Source organism: Symsagittifera roscoffensis, chromosome 3 (assembly GCF_963678635.1).
Source record: "Symsagittifera roscoffensis chromosome 3, txSymRosc1.1, whole genome shotgun sequence".
Lineage (NCBI taxonomy): Eukaryota > Metazoa > Xenacoelomorpha > Acoela > Convolutidae > Symsagittifera > Symsagittifera roscoffensis.
Genome location: NC_087064.1, coordinates 74009598 through 74027902, shown reverse-complemented (window position 1 = coordinate 74027902; position 18305 = coordinate 74009598). Strand labels below are relative to the sequence as shown.

At 36.0% G+C, this 18305-nt stretch overlaps 1 protein-coding gene across 1 annotated transcript in view; it reads right to left on the bottom strand.

Moving 5' to 3' along the window:
- The window catches only part of LOC134841829 (uncharacterized), a gene marked incomplete at its 3' end in the record, with an annotated part of 36526 nt that continues 18221 nt past the window's right edge, over positions 1–18305 (bottom strand). Inside the window, 8 exon segments of the mRNA XM_063857868.1 lie at positions 1–131; positions 886–995; positions 2950–3623; positions 5804–5995; positions 9932–10052; positions 10699–10798; positions 11974–12064; positions 15904–15985. Coding sequence (XP_063713938.1) covers positions 1–131; positions 886–995; positions 2950–3623; positions 5804–5995; positions 9932–10052; positions 10699–10798; positions 11974–12064; positions 15904–15985 — 1501 coding nt within the window.

Genomic DNA, 18305 nt, shown 5'->3' with positions numbered 1-18305 from the left:
GGAAAATCTCAGCTTGCACGCAGTAATGTTCACAAATCGTCTGGTCATATCGGGGCCACTGCTCGGTGAAAGATTTGTCCAAGGCCAAAAAGTTCGGCCAACTTGTCCTACAATCACCGTACTTTCCGCCTCTAAAAATGCTTTTGAGAAAATTTAGAAAACGATCATCCAACCAGCGCGAACAACTTATTACAATGAATAAATCTGTTGATATCAATTAAGATTGTTTTGTGAAAAAGTTCCTATCCTAACGAATTTTCTTTTAAGAAAAGCTGTGAGAACTGTGTGAAAAAATTCAAATCACTAAAAGTCGGAAGCTTTTGTTTCAAAGTATTTATTTCGAAAAATCACCTTTCAATTTTTTGTAAGAAAGTTGAAAGACGAGAATTTTCCAGCAAATCTTATAAAAAGGTCTAAAATAGGGGATTTTTGTAGGATTCTCAAACCAGGAAGACGCTTAAGGAAAAAGTAGGTGCATATACAAAGCAGTCCCATACAAAACAGTCCAATACAAAACAGTCCGGTTTAAGGTCGCCGGTGGGTGCGCAATAACCGGCTCTAAAACTCGTATTAAGTCCTACCCTCTGTTGGCAAGCTCGCAACACGTTGGCACGACTGCGGCGGTCACTATTTTGTTCATTATGTTTGTTGAACAAGGGAAAATTCTCGGCCTACCGGCTTGTTAAAACAATTATTACTTGGGACTGTTTTTCGAACTGTTTTGAATTGGACTGTTTTGTATGGGACTGTTTTGTACAGACACGGAAAAAGTAGCCGCCAGAGATGAGAGGAACGTCATCTATGACCTCTGAATGCGTCAATGTAATATAATTTCATGAGATTTGGCATGGGAGGAAAATTATGACGCAAAATTGTGTTACTCACTTTCTCTCAATGATTTCTTGTTTGACGGCAACCAGGGTCGTTGTTCCCGCAGACGCAGTCCACGATTCGGCCTCGGGCAAAGGGGGGATGTAAGGCGCATTCAGTATTACCTACAAAGTTATCACATCTGAATCTATCACATCTGTTATCACATCTGAAAATCAATTTTTTACTCTTCCCCATTAATACTCTTCTTCATTTAAAAAATTCCAGTGAAAAATCCAATTAACATAAGAAGCGTCGTTTTTTTTCCAACACAAATGCTCAAAATCACGGATATTGCCAACAATGTGGTGTTTTTCAAATAATATTAATCGATATGATTAGAGAGAAGAGAATTTCTACTGAACGGACGCTTTAACTTTGCCGGAAAGTTTTTTTCTTGTGCTGTGCGTTTCAATTGCATAGCATTATTTTGAAATTGAAGAAGCTTGAGTTCTGAAATTAAAAATATTGAGTTCTAATTTGAGCTGAATAATACTTGAACTTTTAAAAATCAATGTGATGGCTACTATGAGCAAAGACCAAGAGGACTTGAAAATGGATGAAGCAATGGCGGGACTGATTACAGCGAGAGGCAGAAGATGGTAAAACGATGGCTGTGATGCGTTAGCTTGCAAACAGGAAACAAAATTGTGAGGATTGAAATCGCGAACGGTAATAGTTTTAACATCAACTTTATGAAGAACTCAATAAGAGGCTCCGGGAACAGAAGACATGCAAGGACGCAGTATGTCCCCCACCGCCCAATGCAAGAGTTGAATAAAATTTGTTGAAAAACAGTCAATTTTTCTGTAGAAACATTCTTAACAACTCGAATTTGTAAAATTGAAAGCATAGCATTGAAAGCATATCTACCATAATACTTAATGTCTACTGCAATAATCAGGTTTTTCTACTATCAGGATCAAGATGCCGATTACAAAGCTCGAAGGCAATTTGAAGAAAAGTGGTGGAACAATCATTTCAAGGACGAAGCGATTTATCTACACTTACGTCTGTCTACGCTAGAAAAATTATTAAAACATTATACAGAAGTCTGAATATATTGTAATTTCTTCTATCAATTGTACTCTTTTAGGTTTTTTCTTTCAATCCAAAAAGAAAAAATTCCCTTATCCGCGAAAAATCTTAATGACACTCAAAACCTTGATAACCCAGTGTATCGATATCAAAATGGAGTTGAAACTAACAAAAATTGTGTGGCTAAGGTATTTTTGCTAAATCTAATCCGCTTAAACGATATTTTTTTTAAATCTCGGATCTTGTTAACTATTTCTTCCCCTACTGCAATAGGGGTGGGGGGGGTAACTGTTTGCTTCTTTCTTTATAGGGGGAGGGGGGGTTCGTTGCAAGGTACCATAGGGGGGATAGTTAACAAGATCCCTTTATCTCCAAAAAAGAAAAAGAAAAACGTTGATTTTTTTTAATGGTTATTAGCACAAAATGTGGGAACGATCTCATACGGCGGGGGAGCTCTAAGTCGTCAAAAATCAATGATTGACTTTCAAGAGAAAACAATGAATGAAGCAAAAAACGCAAGCAACCCCATTCAAGAAACTAAAACACTTTTGAGAAAAAAAAACCGGAGGCATACATATGCTTCAAACGGCTTCATCGATTTTTCCATTTGCCGCAAAAAACTGTCGTTAAAAAACAGTCTTGAAAAAACAATGAACAACTTTTTTGAGAAATCCATGAAAAAATATTGTTCTGATTAACCTGTCTGCACGAATCACTTTTAAAGAAAACCAGCATACATACAAAAGACGTACAAAATTTAAAATATTCTAGATTTATTTTCACGCTATTTACTTTTTTGTAAGTGGAGAGCGCAATTTGCTTTCGGTGAATACTACTGTAACGGAAACCAAAATAAAATCCCAAAAAAGCGTGATCAAGTTTTAGGATTTTTCATGGAGAAAAAACCACATGATGTGAATAGCAGATAATTAATTTCGTTCGGCAAGAATTCAAAATAATTTATTGAAACTCATTAGCTAAGGCGGTCACCTTTTGATGAACAATTTTGCTAGTTTCATAAAAAAGAATTTGATTTCTTACACGAGCAGCAGAATTCTGGCTCAAAACTCCAATGTATTCTTCCTTGTCCAAGAACAAAGTCAATTTCAGCCCGAACTCTTCCCCAGTTTTGGATGTATTTCTGATTGCTGAGTATAGTCCATTCTTTCTGCTCGCATCAAAAATCGAATTGTAAATGAAACAGTTTCCGTACTTCGGATTTGCGTACCTTTTAAACTGAGTAGGGCTACACTCGCGACCGTCATAAGTACATTGGACAATAAAATCGTTTGCTTGGGTTCCGAGGTAGTTCAGGTCTTCTATAGGAAATCGGGCGAATGGTCTGATATCCGAGTAGTCGAGAGCCGTCGAGTCGTCATACGCACTGCGCCAGTCGAATTCAGCCATGTTTTCGTCAAACTGCTCATAGGGATCAAAGTTATCATACCTTGCATCGTAGTTTTCCCAGTAACTGTAGTCGTAAGTATAGTCGTTGGTTCTTCGAACCCGCTGCGTTTTCTTAACTTTCCTTTTACTTCGAGTTTGCGATTCGGGCATATTCGTGTCCAGGTATCTTTTGTTTATGTTTGAAAGGGACTCCTCCGCCTCCCGCTTGGCCCGCGCGCGGGAAGGTGGCGCGGCTGATTTGTAGGTTATTTGGAAGCCAGTTCGACGCTCAGTTCCGTCGCTTACAAATACAACCAGTAATTTGGTGCCTGGAAATAAGAACTAAGATTTATTGGTACCTTCACAATTCGGATCCAGTTAACTTCCTCTCCCAAAAACGATTATAAAGGATGTTAATTTGGTTGAAAGTTGGGGATTTTCACTTGATTTTTCATCGAGAAAGAGGGAGTTGGTTGGTTATTTGCTAACACCATTCAAAGCTTTCGGTTGTCAACAGTTGAAACCAAGTCCCGATCAACATAGGTCTCATTTTAGTTTTTTTTGCCAATATGAATTTTGTTGTGAAAAAAGAGCCCAAGCTTATAGACCTCATTTCGTCTCAATAGAATGATTTTGTTTAAATTTTCGCTTGTTAAACGTAAAAATCCAGATGTGAGTTAACTCCTTGATTACCGTTGTTGGGGCAAAGAAAACTGGAAACTAAAGCCTTTAATTTACCTAGTTCAATCTCATGAAAGATAATGCAGACGTCAATTTAAACTAGAAAAAAAATCTTCAAATATTTGTTCCAAATAACGAGAAAGTGCGGATGATTTATGCTTAGGATGGTTTTTTTAAACTATTATTCAGTCAAATTTCGGCCATCGATGTATTAAATTTTGGCAAAAATATTTTGAAGACCCATAAAAGATATGGACTCCCGGATTTATTTCAATTGTATAAAATTGTTGTAACTAGTCAATTAGACCATTTTCTGACTAATCTATTGCCGATTTGGTTATGCTCTCAAATTGCCCATTTGGCCATGCTATGGACTGGTTCATGCGCGTTATGATGATTTATTTTATGAAACTGAAAGTGTAACTCAATTTCTATATGCGTCGCAAACTAACCCACATTACAAAAATATTTGAATTTGAATTAAAACACGCACTACAAACTTGTTGTTCCGACTTTGCTAACGAATATTTCTGCTCGGGGTGATTTTTTTTTTCTTCAGACAAATTTCGACTTTTTAACTAGCCATTTTTGACGGATTTTTTTATATCATTCAAAAGCTATTGTTGTCCTAAGCTTAACTTTGAAAAGATGTTTCACTTGTGATCATTTTTTGTAAAGTTATGGGGGTTTACAGATTGCCATTTTGGCCAATTTGGGACAGTAAACGAGCGATATATTTCGCGCTATTAACGCGTAAGCGGAGATTTAATCCGTCTTAGAAATCCTTCCAAATTGGTTGAACAAAGCCATAATTGATTTGTTACCAGAAGCAAAATTTATCAATTTGAGTTTTATATGGCGTGTGGGGGGATTGTCTAATTATTTTCTGATTATATAATTTTTCGTCGTCTAATTTCTTAAACCCCATTTCGAGCGAATAACGCGTAAGCGTAGAATTCATCAGTATTGGGAATCCCTCGAAATGAAATTGAGGCATGCTATTTGTTATGATTAAAATTTTACTATATGTGAAAGATATCATTTTCCGCAGCGAGCGGGGGGATGATTTAAAAAATTATTCTACAGAAAAAAAAAATTTTTGTTTCCATTTTTTCGGAAATTGCATCCATTTTTTCAAGCAAACATAAAACTTAAAGGGCAATCTGATTACCCAGGGCTTCGCCCTGATACGAGCAGTCTTGTCTTTTTATTCTGATTTTCGAAGAACGTGACGGATTATTTGTGTTTGGGTGGTTTTTTCTCCAGACCAAATTCAACTTTTGATGGAATTTTTGGCTATGTTGAGTCGAAATTCTCCAGACCAATTTTTTCTATTTTTGACCGATTTCGACTTCTGATGGAGTTCTTAGTCATCTTAGATGGAATTTTCTTGCATCATCCGAAAGTTACTGTTGTACTGAGCTATATTCAAAAAGATACTTATATCGTGATCATTTTTCGTAAAGTTACAGATTGTCAATTTGACCAATTTGAGATAATTAACGCGCGATGTTTTTCTAGCTATTATCGAGTAAACGGAGCCCCGATCCTCTTAGCAAATGTTCTAAACTGACTTGAGGATCGCGAGCTGGTCTATTTAAAACTTTACTGTGGGCGAAAGATATCTTTTTGTTCTTCACATTGCGGGGCGATGGTCTAATAAAACCAAACAAAAAAATTGGAAAAAAAAATTGGAAAAAAATTTTTTTTTTTTTGAAAAAGTGATTTTTTATTAAAACCGAACACCACTGTAAAGACGTGGATGGGCACTCAGAGCATTCAGGGCGCCACCCTGATACAAGCAGTCCTATTTTTTGTTTCTCCTTGCCTGTAGAGCGAATGGGGGCAGTGGGAGCAACGTTGCCACAAAGTTTGTTTCGGTTGTTCACTTTAATGACGTCATTAGAATTCGCGGTTTCTCCATTGTAGAAAGTGAGAGAGTCGTAGTCACAATTCCCATCGCTCTCATCTTCAATATCAAACTGAGCAGCAATTGATAACTCGATTATCTCTCCGGCAGCTGAAATTAAACTAAACTGATTCGCTCTGTTCAGTGTGTAAGTGAGTAAAGAGGGGTTTTGGGGGTTCGGAAGTTATGTCATTTGGCAGCACAAGGCAAGAGAGGGGCGGAGGTAATGTAATGTCTTAATGTCTTTTGGCCCCTCAAAAAGGCCGAAAATATTTTTGAACTGAAGCGATCAGAACTCAAAATTGAAGCTATCAATTGCAGCGACCAGAACTCAAAATATAAGTCGCTGACGATCCTTGGAATTCGATTCGGGAAGTACCCACAAATCCGGAAAATGAAGAGCGTTTTTTGGTGCAATTAGAGAGATTTATTGGTTAGCAATTCAATTTTTTAGTTTTGAGATTCGTTATCACCCTACCACCCAAACAAAACCAGAAAAGGTTCATAGAGGCCATTGAAAAATCATAGTGCAGAGAATTGGGTCTGCACTAAAAAGTTTACAAATTCTAGTATCTAGAGAAAGAGTAAATATAATAAATTGTTATCAGGCTTACAAACTAGTACACTGGTAGAAGATATTTGTAACCCCTAAATCCCAGAGTGAAGCCTGAGAGAACGCCATTAGACCAAATAGTCCATTTGCAAACGTCTCTAAGCCAGGTTTTTTTTGTACAATTTATATAATGCTGAAAATATAGAAAAACATAAGGCTAACACATACATAAATAAAATCGAAAAAGGAAATTTAAATTATACATTCGATGAAGAGTATAGTTTAAAGCTGGAAACATAGGAAACTAAAAGTTCATAATCACTAGCACTGTAGAGATGAGAAAACTCAGATAATTGATATGGAGTCTAAAACATTGTCCTGTGGAAAAGAAAATTATTTCCTGCAGTTTTCTAAAAGACGGATCAAGATGTTTGTTTCTAGTCTCTTTCGATGAGCTATAGATAATTATGCCGTATTGAAAATCAGGCTGATTTTGAGTGTTAAAACTTGTATCCTTTGTGATGTTGTTAAAAACTTGCGAAGCTGATAGGTTTTGCCGCAGAAAGTGTTCAAATTTTGTTTACAAAAAATTTCCACACCGCTGTTAAATTTGTGATCAGAGTCAATTGTAATATCTAAGCGTTTATAATAAGTTTTTTTTTCAACGGCTAATTCATTTGAAACCCAAAATCGAAAATTTTTTTTTCACCTGCTTTTTTGAAAGTGGTAGTTTTTGCTATGTCAGTCCTAAGAGTAAGTGTTTTGTTCTCCAGCCATTTAATAGTCTCAACTAATTCTTCTTGATTGACATTTTCTGAAGTGGTAGTTGAAATTACTGTGTTTCTGTATCAGGATGTAGACCACTTACGAAAACAATGAAGAGGAAAAGGCAAAGGACAGACCCTTGTAGCACATCATTCATTACATTAAATAAGTTTGAAGACTTTTGCTTGCTTGTAGGTTCTGTTTCCAGTCTTATAGGTATGATTTCATTAGATCAAGTACGGTTTCTCTCAAGCTACATGAAAAATATTTTGAAGTTAAAAACTCGTGATATACTGTTTTAAAATCTTTTTTTTAGAACCAAGAATGTTTATTGCTTGATTCTGTTTTTATTTTCCCAGTAAGATCTCATTAGTCCAACCGTTTTCACTACTGCAACTTTTGCGTTGAATCAGAACACTCGAGGCTGGAGAACTTGTCCGAGGAGTCGGGAACTGAAGGAAACGGAGACGTAGATAGACAAAATCCAGTGGAATAAGTTTTGTCCGGGGATTTAAGATGGATGAGTAGATCAATTACATCAGGTTCTGTCATTGAGACGTGCTCTTCGGTTGACTCCTCTGCCGAGAATGTCTCAAAGAAATTGGAGACTGACACGTACTCAGACAGAAACTCGAGCATGGGATCTGAAGCATCGGATTTGGCGTTCCACACATTGTTGGTGGAGACTCGGTCAAGAGACTTAGAAAGGGAGGTGTTTCAAGATCCTGATAGCGATAGCTGCCTGTTCTCGAGTGAGAGCATCTTTGATAACGCGGCAGACGGCTCGATGCTGATAGCGGTGTCAAAGCGTTCAATGAGCCTGTTACCGCTGGATTGACTTAGAGACATTTGAACAGGAGTCAAAGCCATTAGAAAAGATTTGGTGCGTCAAAATGGAGGATGATGCAGATCAGTCCGATGAGCTGAACAGTCAACTTAGGGCCATGAAGACATAGCGATGTACAGACTGTCGAACTTACTAAGATTGCAGAAAATTGATTGTATGACGAGTAGCAACTCACGGATTTTGCTTTGAACCCAAATTGAATATACTTTTTTTGAAATTGAAACATTGTTTTTGCAGTAAACTCATAATTTTGTTAAGAATCAACATTTTGGAAGTTTTCGAAGAGCAGGAAGCAATGAAATTGGTCTAAAACTTTCTATCAGGTAAGATCACTCTTCTTTGTAAAACGGAATGATTTTTGCTAACTTAGCGCATTTTGAGCAAAACTGTTAATCTGTTAATCAAATTTTTTGGAAAAAACACAATAAGTGTTGAAATTTTGGATGGCGTTAGTCTTTTTACATAAACATATTTCAAATCGAAAGTGTTTGTGCTGGTTTTAAATTGTAAGTCAGTAGGCAGTTTTCCAAATTGTTTCTTGTTTCACAGATTATTTGGCAACAGGACCATTGAAATAACTTTTAGTTTCATTTTGGTTGGATTTTTTACCTAGTGTTGACAACAAAATCACTGATATTATTCACCGATGATTTCTCTATGTACTTTCGCTTTGTTTTTTTTTGTTTCTAGTCAGCTCCTTGAAAATTTGTAATTAGATCTCTTTCGCTGTTCATCTAATCTATCTTGATGGAAAAGTGAGTAGATTTTTTCTTCACTTGTTCAGTAATCTCTTTTGATAGTATTTAAGGTTTTTTCTAAATAAGTGCAATTTTTGTTTGCGTCTGTTTCCAAATTGTCACTAACTTTTGTTTGACCTGTTTTTAACTAACCTTGTCTCCGTCCGTTTTGTTTTGCAACAGCATTTTTATTTTGGTTATCGATCCAAGTGTTTTCAAAATTTTTTATTTGCCTTTTTTTTGAGAAGAACTCAATAAATTTGAGTGTGAAAAAGTTCTCAAACTTTTTGAACGCAGTTGGCAGTCAATTAAAGATATTTTCCAGTTCAGAAAATTCCGTTCATTTCCTATGGTCTTAATTTAGTAAAACCCATAACCGATGAAAACTTTTTGGATTTTTTTCGTTTTTTTTTTGTATTTAAACTGGTTCAGTTCATTTACTTTGGCATTAGATTTGCTGCTGAAAGGTAGTGTGTAATTATTCTTTTATTGCTGTTTTCATGACGCTCGTGTACTCTTCCTTGTTGCTCTACTGCTTTTGGATCTAGTTACTACTCATGTAGAAGTTGTTGTGTTAATTATTTTCAAATTATATCCTAATAAAGTTTCTGATGAACCATTAGAATTTTCATTGGAGTCACCGCAAACTAATTGATTAGCCGAAAATTTCATGTAGGACATTTGTGGTTTTTTATTACCTGAACTTAGTGGAATATAAATGCATGTTAAGTCTCCACAGAGTCTCCTAGAAATGAATGGTGATTATTTGAATATTGTTGTAGTTTGTTATAAAAATTGTTTCGTTTCTTAAACCTTCTTTCATAAACACTACAAAATCCCTTCTCCTTCTTTATCCTTGAGCAATCAATATTTTGATGATTAGGTTGAAGACGAACATTAGATCAGATAGTCAGATGAAATTAGAACTCTAAAAGCATCAACGTTGTCGTTTTTTAGCAATTTTTTTTCAGCGATGTCCCTTAACTTACTTCAATAACTCCTCATTAGCACTTAGTAGGAATCTTTACGACTTGCTTTCTGTTAAATTTAGTTCCTTGAATTCATTAAGTTGTCTCAAACTTAGAGAATAAGAAAGATAAAACTTTTGGAAAGGACAAGTCAGGTTTGCATGGTAAGTTACTCACTAGCAGTGGTGATCAGCCATTTGCAGTTTTGATCGTTCTTGTAGTTGCTGCTTGGGTATCCATTCGAAGAGAAGGTTTGGTCCGACCCTGTCGCCGATAGATCTCCCCCACACGACAGAAACTACAAACAAATAGAAAAGAGTTCATTTTTTGCCAGTCATCTTAGGTTCAATTGCCTTCTGGCAATACAATTGGTAATTTTATCGGTCAATGAAATTTCTCGACGCAAATTCTTGTTCCTTCCCACCCCACCTGCAACTTTTACCTATTTTGTTCACATTGTCCGATGCTTTTGAAACGGACTGATTAGGCCATGACAAAGATTATTGGTCTTCTCTTTTGACCTTCTAAAAAACCCCGTTACTTCATAAAATTGATGATCATGTGAGGTAGGGGGAGGAAAAAGAGCCCAAAGTAAATATACCTGCGCGACACAAGTTGCTTCAAATAATGTTTTTTTTCCTCAGAGACGGGGGGGGGGGGAGAGCGCACTTCCCCAAAATAAATCCACCCCTGCCACTATATACTAATTTTGAAAAGGAGCACGCGCCGAAAAAACGCGCAATTTTGTAGGCCAATACTTTCCAAAAAAAACTTTGAAAATTTGGTAAAAGTAGGGAATTTATAGGGTTTTGTGAGTGCTCCACCCCCACTCCTTGATGAAATCCTAGATTCATCCGTGAATTTGAAATTTTTTCATCTTGATTTTTATCTCCATTCAAAGCTAATTTTTATTTTATTTTTTGTATTCTTTCAAGAACACAAACCTGGGTGCAGTTCAATGGAGAAGCGGCCTCGTCAAATCCGTCGGGACACTCGGTGATGTTGTTGCATGGCACAGCACACAGGGGTATAGTGTCGTTGCACCTGATGAGACGAACCATCCCCATAGCAAAAGTCTCTTTGTCACATGCTAATTGATTTTTTTTCGAATTTCCGTAACCCCACCCTCATTATGGAAAAGGAGCATAATTCGTATTTAAGTGTGAAATTAGTATATAAAACACCGTACCCGCATGCATGTTAAGGCGCAAGTAGTCGATTATAACGGATTATTTTGTTGATTTTTTGACAATTTCAATTGATTTTTTGTGCAAGACTTATGTAATAGAAATTGGGATAAAAAATGAATTCTAATAATTTATAAAGGAATATAATTGTATTGAAAAATAGATGGATTGTTAATATTATATATATTAAAATATTTTATTATTGATAATAATTTGATTTCAACAAGAGAGCTCACAGTCGATTATTAAATAATTCAAATCTATTTTTTTTCTCAATTATAGTAAGACTAGCGTTAAAATTATGATTCAATCAATTGCTAGCGCTTGAAATTGGATGTGGGTATCAACTTTAGTGGGAATCGTAGTGGGGAGTATTAAACTAGAGCTATTTCTTTTTCTTCAAAACTAAGAGTTACGAATCATTTTTGTGAACTTTCTCAACCAAATAAGATGAAACATGGTTTGACTCGCAAGGTGGAAGGAAAAACAGATCTCAAAACAACCCTTATGCAATAACTATTATGAACATTAGGGGCGGATCTAAAATTTTCTCGAGGGAGCTCTCCGAAAGCACTGTTTTGTCCCTACTTTTGCCAAATTTTCTGCGCCACAGGCAAAGTTTTGGAAAAAAACAGGCCAAAAAAGTGTTTTAGGCACTTTTTGGAAAACTTGGACCAAAAAATTGCGTTTTTTCGGGGCGCGCTCCCCCCTCAAAATTATTATATATTGGCGCCAAAGGCGCCTTTCGAAAATTTTTAGGGTCCATCGCCAAAAATTGGAGATTGGAAAATAGTACAAAGGGGGATCCTTTGGTCGACAGGGGGTCGAATCACTAAGGAGAGGGAGGGAACTTCCGCACCCCCCCCCCCCCCAAGTCCGCCACTGATCAACATTAGACTGAGTATATATACCCCGATCTTGTGAGAGCAATGTCCTATTTTTGCAATTCGTGTAATCAGGTTCTTGAGATCGAAAAAAGATGGCTTGTTTTTTATACTTATTTCCTATTTTAAAACATTGGCATTGGCGCACCTGACTAGTCCTTTGTTGCAGAATCCGTCCGGATTGAATTGTTCATACTCAGTCGATATTCCGTCATCGTGAGTGGTACAGTTAATGGGGGCTGTAAAAAAATACACTAAATTACATTGGTCAACTTGTTCAGCTGGGATATCATCGAAGTTCAGCAGACAAAAAGACAACAGTTGAGAGCAGCTAAATTTTTAGTTAGTTTTTTTTAAGCGCCGCTGTTGTTCCGATCATTGAAAGTGGGGAGGAACTTGGTATTCGGGTGTGTTTTAGTTTTTTCTTCTTTTTTCTTTTTGTTTTCCACGCAAAATTAGGTACCGCAAATAATCATCGGAATGCGTCGAGTGATATATCATAGGGGCAGATCTATGATTTTCTCGAGGGGGGGGCGGATTTAAAAAAAAACTCGAAAATTTTATCGACCCTTTTTTTTTCGATTGACTAAATTGATTTTCTGAGCTTCACAAAATCATTATGAAGACCCCATTTTGACCATTTTTTTTGCGCCGCAGGCGCAGTGTTGAAAACAAGGGCCAAAAATTTTGGCCAAAAAAAATGCGTTTTTTGGTCTAATTTTGAGCTGATACTTTGCATGAATCGAAATTTTGTAACAAGCGACAATTCATAGCAGACGACAATTCGTAACAGGCGACAATTCATAACACTGATTCACGCGCTGTGTTCTTTTTGTGCCCTATGTAAACCCAGCGGAGCGAATCGGAGCAAGCGTTTTCAACTTGCCAACGCCTTGTTACGAATTGTGGCCTGTTACGAATTGTCGCTTGTTACGAATTTTCACCTGTTACGAATTGTCGCCCCACTAACAAATTGAGCGTGCAGGCTTACAATTTTCGGAGTGTTTTCAGCTTCATGTTTGGGAGTAAAAAGTTAAAAAATGTTTTATAAAAACTTTTTATAGGTTTTTTAAATTTTTAAATCTTTTTTCTATAAAAACAGTTTTCTATTTGGTTTGTTTTACTGTGACTGACAAAATTTTTTTTTTTGGTCAGACTTTTTTGTCACACCACACAGAAAATACGAAAATTATTTGAAAAAAAAATTGTAATATTTTAAGACTACGGTCAGAGCATTCTGTGCTACTTTCACAGTAACCGGTTATCCTTGTTATTGGTTGGAGTTACTTATAAATTTAGAAAAAAAGTGTTGACACATCAATATTCGAAAGTACAAATGTTGACCAAGGCTATAAGGCTATACAAAAAGTCAAAACAGCCAGGAATAATACTTAGATTAGTACTTGCAATGTCACATTTTTTCAAGGATTGAAAAACAATAAGTTGCTCGTATCAGGCGTTTTCCTGAATGTTCTGACTACTTCTTGAAAAAACGGCGAGTTTAGAAACAATACACTCCAAAATTCGATACCCTCGCCACACAGAGGTTCCTCCATTTATTAGTTTTTTAGTATATCCAGTTTGGCAACCAACACGCAAAAACCTCTCCTTACCCCCACTCCACCGTCAAAAATATTTCTCTGTCTATCCTAGTTTTTCAGTGGAAATAGTTCTTGGTTGATTTTAACAGAAGAAATTCAGCAATTAATGAACCAAATAATCATTTTTTGTTCCGACCATTTGAGAAGTTGGGAAAAACTTACCAAAAACAATCATCATGGAGAGCGGAGTGATATATCAAATTGAAGCATCAAAAGTCGTGTTTTGAATGACGTTAAAACATTTTTAAGAACCGGCTTGATTTTTTTTGTTTTTCGTCTTAAACTGGCTTATTTTAATGGCTTAAAAACTTACAAAAGCTTAGTTTGAAACGTAAGAATTTAATTTTAATCGAGTAACATCATTTTTTTAATTATTTTAGCGCAATTTTGGAACAAAAAATTACAAAAATTCAAAAAACGGCAGAAAAAACTAAATTTTTTTAAAATGCTTAAAAAATTTTCTGTTTCTCTAGTCATTTTTTCCATAACAATCGTTTTTAAATTTGCTTATTTTTTTTACTTTTTTTAACAAATATGTCTAATGTCTAGCTTTTCGTTGAGCTTCTTCTATCACAGCTCCCCGAAAAAAAGACTCATTTGAAAAAAAAATGTTGTTGTATTTTTTAAGACTATGGTCTGTGTAAAATGCAGAGTAACCGGCTGTCCTTGTAATTATATTTTTATTTGTTTTGGAACAAAAAGTTTTCTTAACGTGAATAATCCGATCAAAATTTTTGTTATCAACTTTTTGATTTACACCCCATTAATGTGCAAAATTTAAATGGAAATATACAGATTTTTCGTGGTATTTCTGCAAAAATCCAATTGGAAGCATCTATGTAAACTCTTTCATATTCACTCACCATTTCTCTTGCTCTTTAAAGATATGTTTGAATACTTACAGGGGCGAATCTAGGATTTTCTCGAGGGGGGGGGCGGATTTTCAAAAAATTTTCCAAAATTTTGTCGACCTTTTTTTTTTTTAGGTCGACCAAATTGATTTTTCGAGCTCTCCCAAGCACTGTTTTGCCCCTATTTTTGCAAAATTTTCCGCGCCACAGGCAAATTTTTGAAAAAACAGTAAAAAAAGCCGTTTTTGGGCACTTTTTGAAAAATTTTGACAAAAAATCGCGTTTTTTTTTGGCGCGCGCTCCCCCTCAAAGTTAGTATATATTGGCGCCCAAGGCGCCTTTAGAAAAATTTTAGGGTCGGTCGGCCAAAAAAGGATTTCTGAAAAAGTATCAAAGGGGGGACCCTTTGGGTCGGCAGAGGGTCGAATCCCTGAGGGGGGGGGGGCGTCCGCCCCCCCCCCCCTAAATCCGCCCCTGAATACTTAGCAGGTCGAGCATTTTAGTGGAGATGTCATTATTTGGACGCTAAGTGGGAAAGTATTACTTTGGTTGCGGTTTAATTTTGAGATTATTTTTCTTCTAGGCATTATAACTTATCACAAATGTTTTTAGACAGTTTCCAAAGATATTTTATACAAAAAACCATTTCTATCATGATTTGACAATTAATTTTTGAAGAAACCACATCTAAAAATTTCAAAACGTTGCCTGGATTATGTTATTTTTGCGGAAAACACGTCCAGCAACACATTCACGGATTTTAATGAAAATTTAACGAAAGGGCAAAAAGAAGCAACTTCAATAAAAACTGCGTACAGCAAAATATTCAAAGAGTGGCAACTAAGCCGACATAACATAAGCAGACAAACAATAAGCCGACAATTTGTTTCAGACGGAATATTTCCCGTTAAAAAAAAGAGTTCCTGGTCAGTTTCGAACCCTTGCTTATTTTGTTGTCCCATGCATATTCCTTGTCTCCAGACTAAATATGCCGGAGACGCTGAGAAATTTGAATTCATTATGAAACCAAGTGATTCATGTGATTCTGTTAAATAAGTTGTTAAATTGAAAGTCTGTATTTCGATTTGATAACGCCTACTAATCGCAAGCATAAAAAATTATGGAAAATTTATTCTTTTTAGAGAAAACCAGGTTTGACAAATTTAGAGCGAGTCAAAGTAAAGATCAGAGTGAAAACCTTTTAATTAGGCTATGAAAAAAACTACTTCTTTCATGTGAAAAACTATTTTTGAAGCTTCAGTTAGCGTTTTTCTGCAACGACTTAAAGAAGTGGCTTCACTTCGATCATTAACGTTCAAAAAGTGTTAGTTTGTTTCAAAACGATCAAGATGTTCCGCAAGAGTTACGCAGGGTGGAAAATAAGTGGCTTTGCTAACTAATCAAAAACGCGTCGATCGATTCCTTAGACAAACCGTGATCAGTACTTGAAATTGGGCTGAAACAACAGTTATTTTTAGCCCCAGAGGTTGGGTGTGGATCCGAGCCATGTAAAAAAGGTGTTCACTCCAGTTTCCGGTTTCTGAAGGAAATAGAGAAAAATTGTAATTTTATAGCAAGAAAGAATTGAAATCGGGTAAAGCGAAAGAAGGAGATGTTGTCGCTTACATCCGTCGACATCTTCGCCCTCGTCCCACCCATTGTCGCAGTCCACTCTCCCGTTGCAAATCCACCTCGACGGAATGCATTGCTGAAATACAACCATAGCAAATATGATAGCTTAATGACCAGTAGCAGAAGAATTTCCGAACATAATAATGAGAGCAGAACAATTTTTTTCAAACTACTTCAAATTTTGCGGCTTGTTTGATCAAGGAAAGCTAACTGCATTCATTATAGCTTTTAGACTGGAATAACCAAGGTTGGATTTTTTAACAAAATAATAGCAGCAAAATCAGTTCAGGAGCCCACATTTTTCAACCAGTTATCTTAGCGGTCAAGGATGAGTTTTTAAAACAAAAACATTCAGTCCAATTTTTCTTGGCTCGTAATTTTCAAAAGTTTGTTCAGAATTCGAATCACAATCGATTTTAACTTGATTTTATGCTGGGCTACTTATGCGTTTGTTTTGATTACACCAAAAGAAAAATTACAGAAAAGAGCAGCAACAATTAAAAAATATGGATTTTTTCTCAAAAAAACTGCATCAACGCTCGGATAAAAGGTTAAATGAAAAAAGCCAACGAGGCCAATAACAGCATCGAATTAGCTGCAACATAACAGAGGGTTCAAGATTAGAGAAAAATACCATATTTCGTAGACCGACTCTCAATTAATTTCACAGCATCAGAACTGATAGCTCGTTGCACATTTATAGACTCATCAAAACCACTTGAGAAATCAGCCCATTTAAATTCATTTTAAAAATTTTTCAAAACTGCATTGTAATTGATAGCTCGAAACTTTAACAAATGAGAAGCGATCAGAGTTGCATCAAAACTAAAAGCTCAATTCAATAAAATTAAAAACTATAACTATTGAAAACATTTTTTTTACAAACTACAAACTTTGAAAACTGATCAGAACTGCTTCAAAAACGAATACACTAAAAGTGATAAACAATTTCATTTACAGTGAAAAGGGATCAAAACTGTATCAGAATTTATAGCATCAGGCTTAGAACAAATCAAATCATAGTCATCAATCCCTAGCTGATTAATTCTGTGAAATATATCTTAGTTTTTGTCCAAAAACAACTTCAAATTTTCCGACAATATAAAACAAAATGAACATATTTTTGAAATAATATAGTCTTCTTGATAATGTTTGCATTAAAAACTGCATTTAGAGGCGATATATGGAAAGTAAATTTGAATATTCGTACATTTTGAAGCAATTGGAGCTAATTTGAAACTCAATAATACTGCTCGTATAAAAGTCGCAAGATTCAAGTCGCAAAAAAATTTATAGAATTTACATATTGGACGACCTTTCACCAGACTGTTTACCCAAAAAGTCAAAACGCGGTAGCTCTACCAGGCTAGATACACAAATTGGTTTGAGGGCTATTCTCATGGGCGGAGGACCGAAAACAAAGGGCAATCATTAAAACGAATCAACTGCCGTTCAACTTAAAGGAATTGAATGAAGCAATATTTTGCTTTTTTCAAAACAAAACCCTTTTAATAAAATTAATAAATTTAATAAAATTAATAAGCCGGCGATCGATGACTTTTTGGAAAATTTTGCATATTTCTGCCGTTTTATTTGGACAATATTAATGTTAATTCCCTGGAAAAGTTTGGGAAACGGAATCTTGAAATCTGATTGACTAGTTTTTTATTTTCGCCGATAGAGTCCTTCGCCTGTGAGGGATTCCACCATTTGATTGACAGATAATATGACACTGTTTAGTCTCTTAAAAGAAAATTACTTCACGGTTCCTCAGCAAAATTTTGGTTATTTTAACCACGCTTCTTTTCGAATTTCTACAAAGTGTGCAGATTTTCTCGGGTAGTCGTCTCGTTTAAGCACGCTTTAACTCTATTTAAGGGCTGCAGAGTTCCTCCGCTTTACACCGTGTGATAGAGGGGGACACTAAGGCACGATATTATCCACAATCCCGAAAGGCTTATAGTGGTGGTCATAAACTAAATCGGCCGACTAAAGGATTACGCATTTTCTTCCTTTGTTTATGCTCTTTTCGGCTCTGCTCTTACAGTTCTAGCTAGTTCAGCAAATTGTGGGCACAATAAGTAAAGTCTGGATCACAAAGAAAATGAAAGCAATGCCCTTAATGAGCTAACTACTATTGAACAACTTCAATAATGAAGCCAGCGTTACGTTCCGTTCGGCCACTGCCTTCTCAACTCTATCGTCAATCCTCGCTTGACGCAACTCTAATCTCAGCTGTTCCAGCAGCGCAACTCGCTCACACAACTAATTCAACCAGTTACTAAACTTGGGTTAAAATCAACTTAATTAATCAACTAACGATTATGGCACACAATTAGCCTCGCTTCAAGCAAAAACGTCTTCCACGGACCAACTATTCTTCTCGAATTGCTCAA